General features: G+C 38.1%; 1 protein-coding gene across 1 annotated transcript; it reads right to left on the bottom strand.

Moving 5' to 3' along the window:
- Window positions 1-438: 438 nt before the first annotated feature.
- LOC110328187 (olfactory receptor 149) lies at window positions 439-1,456 on the bottom strand. The gene has a single exon (XM_021207570.1). It carries the CDS (start codon window positions 1,405-1,407, stop codon window positions 472-474), a length of 936 nt encoding a protein of 311 aa, XP_021063229.1. The 5' UTR covers window positions 1,408-1,456; the 3' UTR covers window positions 439-471.
- Between the last annotated feature and the right edge of the window lie 4,846 nt (window positions 1,457-6,302).

The raw sequence follows: 6,302 nt of genomic DNA on the forward strand, positions 1-6,302 counted from the left end.
AAATTAATACATTAGTTAATGCAGATATTTTATGGGACTATCATTTCAGCCAAGATGATAAAACACTAAGGAGAATAAACATGAGAAGAGGCACAAAATAGGACAATGAAAGTAAGGACTCAGAAGCAACTGGTCCAACCATCATACAAAGAAATGAGCAGAAAGTAGGATGAAAAGAATGGTGGGCAAGTAGCAGGCCCACATTGTTTTGCATTCAGGAGGACTGCTCCATTCTCACATTCTGTGGTTTATGCACGTGAGTACAGGTCAGTCTGAGTCAGACTATTGGACCTGGAGGCTCCGTTTAACACTTGCTCTCTAGATGTCAAATCTTTGCTTCTTACTCTGTAATGTTGTAAATTTGAGATAGTAATAATATGAGTGTTCTTAAATACAAAGTAGTTTAGAGTAGTCAATGAATCTATTACATTAGCACTGAAGGGTACCTAAGTATTCACTACTGCTCATCCTTTAAAAATGCTTGGGAAGGAAGCACAGTGGATGTAGGACAGTCCACAGTGATGATTTCACCTCCTTATTCCTAAGACTATAAATTAATGGATTTAGCATAGGGGTGACCAAGTTGTTCAGGATCTGAACAGTTGCATCCAACCAAGGACTTGGTGTTGGCCTTAGATAAATGAAAATCACTGGCATGTAAAAGAGCAAAATGGCAGTAAAGTGGGCACTGCAGGTGGAGAAGGCTCTATGTCGACCCTCAGTGGAGCGGATCTGTAGGATGGAATGAACTATACAGCTGTAGGAAGTTAGGATGAAGAAGAAGCAACTGAGGGGCATGAGACCCACACTGATGAACCCTACCATCTCCAGGGTGGATGTGTCTGCACAAGCCAGCTTCATCACCACAGGAATATCACAGAAGTAATAGTTCACATCTTTGGGGCCACAGTAGGGCAACTGGAAGGTGAGAGTAGTTAGAAAGGTGGAATGAATACAGCCGAAAACTGCTGTCCCCATGGCCAGGATGGCACAAACTCTATGACTCATGATGACTGAGTAGCGTAGAGGGTAGCATATGGCAACAAAACGGTCATAAGCCATCACTGTGTACAGGAAACACTCAGTACCACCCAGGAAATGGTAGAAGAAGAGCTGGGACACACAACCTGCATAGGAGATGGCTGGAGTATTTCCTGAGAGGTAGAACAGCATCTTGGGAGAGCTCACAGACGGGAAAAATATGTCACACACTGACAGCTGGCACAGAAAGAAGTACATGGGTGTGTGAAGCCGAGTGGAGGAGACAATCGCAAGAAGTATGAGCAAGTTCCCCACTAAGGTGAAGATGTAAAAAGACAAAAACAGGACAAAGAGCATGGTCTCCAGACCCTCTGTGTGTGGGATGCCCAATAGGATAAACTGAGTCACTACTGAATGGTTCTTCATAGCTTTGAGAATGTTTGAACTTGCAAAGATTAAAAGGCAGCAATCTGGTGCTCAATGTCTATTAAGAATTTTTTTCTACTGAGAGCTTTGAGTATGCTTTGAGAAGCAAAACATTGCATTCTTCTGATAAGCAAAACAATATCTCCACAAAAGTATCTGTTACTGTAAATTCGTATTGGAGAGTCAATCTACACAGTTTTTAGAAGGGTTGATTCATGAATATAAGTGATTGTCTTGTCTTTTATACCAAGACAGAGGTTAAGAGACATGGCTAAGTATTCTCAAATTAGACAGTGCTTTTCTTGAGTTTATATTCTGAGAACATGTATGTGTTGAACCTTGGTGATATGTTTAAGTAACCTGCTGTCACTATTCATTACCCTCAGCAAAGCAGTAGGAAAATATTGTGTGAGAAATCATGACATTTGACAGGAGTTCCGAATTTGGTTCTTTTTAGCTAGACTAATTAAAATAATTCATCCAACGTGTTTTGTAGTTACCTGCAAAATGTAAAGCATACTTAGTTTAACAACAGCAATGTCAACATAAATGTACATTAATATTATGTTTATAAACTGCTTGAAAGTACCTGACAAAATTGTTAATAAACTCTAAAGTAAGGTCTTCCTTATTTTTATGAGGCTACAACTTCTAGAAATGCTAGCAAAGAAAAAAAGGGAGACCTTCCTTTTGCCATTATTCTCAAGTGTTCTTTCACACATGTGACTATCCATAAGTCAACTGCCTCTGAGAGTGTTGGCATGATCAGTTGTCAGTAACACTGTATAAATAGCACCCTTCACAAGTGGCATGGCTGATAGTCAGAAACTCCCTTTACAAATATTGAGAATATATGCCTCCTATGTATAGAACAGGTAAGAGAGACTTCCTCTGAGGTATGATCTCTTTTATATTAAATAAGATCAGCACAAACCCAAATAATAACAAGAAATGTGACATACCTGATAATTAGATATAGAATATATATATATATATATATATATATATATATATATATATATATATATCCCTCAAACACTACCACTAAATAACTTGCTTTCAGATATTCATTGTTGATCTCCTTCAAAGAGTTGAGATCTACAAAACTCAAAAGGAAAGGGATTTCAAGCACAACAAATAAAAATCTCCTAGCTACTTGTAACTCATTTTTCTGCATTAAATACCTTTATGTTGCATACAATTTATTTCATCATTAAAAAGATGAGCCTATTTCAGGGTCTGTATACTGGCCACAAACTTAAAAAATAAAACTGATAGCAGAAAATGTAACTAGCTATTCCTTCCCCATTCAAGGATAACAGAACTAAAGGATAAAATGACAGCCTTAAATACAGTTATTTCTCAATAACAAATATTTCCTGAGTTTTGGACCACACAAAATAACTCAAATATGGCTAGAAACTTAAACCAAGGAATATTAAATTTAAATATTTCTCTCAGCCTCCACCAAAGGATGAATACTGCTTTCCTGACCAAGGCCTATGCCACCATGGAAAAAAGGACAATTTTCTGCTTCCTATAAATTATCATCATCATCATCATCATCATCATCATCATCATCATCATCATCATCTTAGTCATCATCATGATGAAGAAAAATGGCTGAGAGCACCCATTCTTACTCTCTTAGGCTCCTCATCTTGACTTTTTATTATGTTTCTTTTTCAATTTAGTTGTCCCAGAAGTGGAACATTTTATTACTCCTCTTTGACTCCTTGTCCTAACATTAAGACACATTATCTCTCAAACTAAAATGAATGACACTAAAATTCTCCTTCGTGTCCACCTCTATTTTCTTTTGTCGCTGAGAGCAAGAACTTACAAGGAGGATTCCACACCCTGGGGTGATACAATCTTATTCTGAAGTGTCTTTTTTTAATGCTGGTTTCCTATGCATTTTTGCAAACATTTCATTTTTACCAACTTGTGTCTTTTTTTTTTCTTCAAGAAAATGTCAGATAGATAACAATTAAATGGTGTTGACAAATTCAAATTTAGTAGCTCTATCTAATATACATAAACTATAAATAGAGAATCCCAAGATACTCATATTACTAATTTATTAAACCAATTATTTTGTACAGCTATTGTGTTTTAGACACAATATATCTGGGTCTTATAGATTTCATTTAAATGTCAACTCACCTGCATTATTCATGTGGTTTCGTGGCTAAAATCATCATGTAACAAAAAATTTTGAAATTCTATTATAATACTCTAGTGCCCTAGATTCTTGACTCAGATGTCCATACAATGTTATTTATTATCTTTAGAGAAGGCTGGGAGAAATCTTGGATAGAATACTCACTGGCGAGCCGGGCGTGGTGGCACACGCCTTTAATCCCAGCACTAGGGAGGCAGAGGCAGACAGATTTGATTTCTGAGTTCAAGGCCAGCCAGGGCTATACAGAGAAACCCTGTCTCAAAAAACCAAAAAAACAAAACAAAAAACAAAACAAAACAAAACAAAAACAAAAAACAAACAACAACAACAACAAAGAAAACCTCATATTGTTTTGAAGTAGGATCCCACTATGCAGCCCAGGCTGGCCTTGAGTTCACTGTATAAATGAGACTTGTCCCAGACTCACAGAAGTCATTATGCTCCTGTCTCTCAAATGCTGACATTAAAGGAAGGTACCACCATGCCCAAACCCTTATCCATTTACAAATGGGATCATTGAATTGCTATCCAAGAGAGGGGAACTTAACATGCACTGGATATTTTTCTTACTTCATTCCATCTAAAAGTCAAACTTGGTAGCCAGTGTCATAGCCTGTTGTCAAAAATAATAACAAGTTTATTATTTCTTTTCTTATTTGAGCTCATAATTACATTTCCTCCTCCCTGTTTCTCCCTCCAAATCCCTCCATATACCTTCTTGCTTTAATTCATATTCACAGCATGTTTTCATTGCTATTTCATATGTACATGTATGTGAATATACATATATATTCTAAATATAACCTACTTAGTCTCTGTATTATTACTTTGATGTGTTTTCAGAGCTGAGCATTTTGGTGTTAGATACCATCTTAGTCAGGGTTTCTATTCCTGCACAAGCATCATGACCAAGAAGCAAGTTGGGGAGGAAAGGGTTTATTCAGCGCACACTTCCACATTGCTGTCCATCACTGAAGAAATCAGGACTGAAACTCAAGCAGGGAGCAGGAGCTGATGCAGAGGCCATGAAGGGATTTTCTTTACTGGTTTGCTTCCCCTGGCTTGCTCAGCCTGTTCTCTTATAGAACTCAAGACTACCAGCCCAGAGATGGCACCACCCACAAGGGGCCTTTCCCCCTTGATCACTAATTGAGAAAACGCCTTACAGCTGGATCTCATGGAGGCATTTCCTCAACTGAAGCTCCTTTCTCTGTGATAACTCCAGCTTGTGTAAAGTTGAAACAAAACTAGCCATTACAGATACCATATCTGTGTGCTATTTCCTGAGGAAGACTTAACAAAGATCTGTTCTTTGTCTTTGTTTCCTGAGGTAGCCTCTTTTAATGCTAGGAAATAAAGTCCTTCCTAAAAGGCTCTTACTGCAGGTTTACACAAAAGGAGAGGAAACTTCAGTCTATTTATATTTAAATTTGTGTGTGTGTGTGTGTGTGTGTGTGTGTGAGTGTGTTTACATGTCTATGCACATGTCATGGTGCCTGAGTGTTGGTCAGAGAACAATTTATGGCTGTCAGTTCTCTCTCTCTCTCCACTGTGTTGGTTCTGGGGAACAGATTCAGGTGATGAGACAAGCACCTTCACCAATTAATATATCCCCCCAGTCCTTGATTTTGATCTTAATTTAATATTTTAATTATAATTTCATTTCATTTTATAAATCACACGACATATACTTCTCCGTCTCGCAATTCTGTTATGTTAGCATCTCCGTCTTCTAGACAGGCTGTTGCTAGAGCTGCCACAAAGAATGTCTCTAAAGAAAGAGGCCAGGTTAGCATGGATCAACATATTCCACTAAAGAAATTTATATTGTCACATGAGATACAGTAGAATTATGAAGAGAGGGCTAAAAGCCCATGCTTTTTACAAATGCTATCCATACCTGAACACCTCCAATTCAAGTGAGCCCTCCACAATTAATAGGCAAAGAGCCCCAGAGTTTCTGTGCTCAGGTGCCCTGGTGTTCTGTGATTCTGCAGGCTCATTAGATTTTGCAGTTGAGTTCAGGAAAATGTATCAGCTAAGGATCAGCAAGTTCCATGCGTATTACCTGTTAGCTTGTGAGGAGCAGAGGCTGGTAGACCTTGGCAGAAGTCCAAATACTCATTCCATCCATCTAGAAACATGATCCCAGCTTTTCTAAGTACAATAACTAGAGTTGACATTTCCTTTTTATGATGAAACCTATGTGTTCCAGCCCAAGGAGCTGTCATGTTCAATTATAAAGAATCATGTCTTGTGGGGCTTGTGCAATCAAAAGCAGAACACCCCCTCCCTGGACCACTAGTCTAAAGTGCTTTGAAGATCCTCTTAGGGCCTGCCTGGAGTTCAGAGATAGCTCTGTGGGAGCAATTAGTGTGTCACCTCTATTTATAATTAAATCATAAAATTGTAGTTATGGTTTTATCGAAAAGAGATGTTCCAAAGCAGGAAACATGTTCCTGGAAGATTATTTTCATGGAAGAGAACAATTCAATGCTTATATTTTTATTTCATCTTCAATGCTGTCCCTTAGGTGCCTTTGGATCCTAACTATTCTCTAACACTTGAGTTGAGCCTGGCTAGAAACCTCACACCATAAAGTTGATCTGAGGACTTCCGGCCACCTCACAAGGTGTTCAGTGATTAAGAAACACTATCATCTAGCACTGATTTAATCAAGGTATTTAGGAAATAGAAATAAAGATATGTA

Source organism: Mus pahari, chromosome 10, assembly GCF_900095145.1.
Source record: "Mus pahari chromosome 10, PAHARI_EIJ_v1.1, whole genome shotgun sequence".
Taxonomy (NCBI): Eukaryota; Metazoa; Chordata; class Mammalia; order Rodentia; family Muridae; genus Mus; species Mus pahari.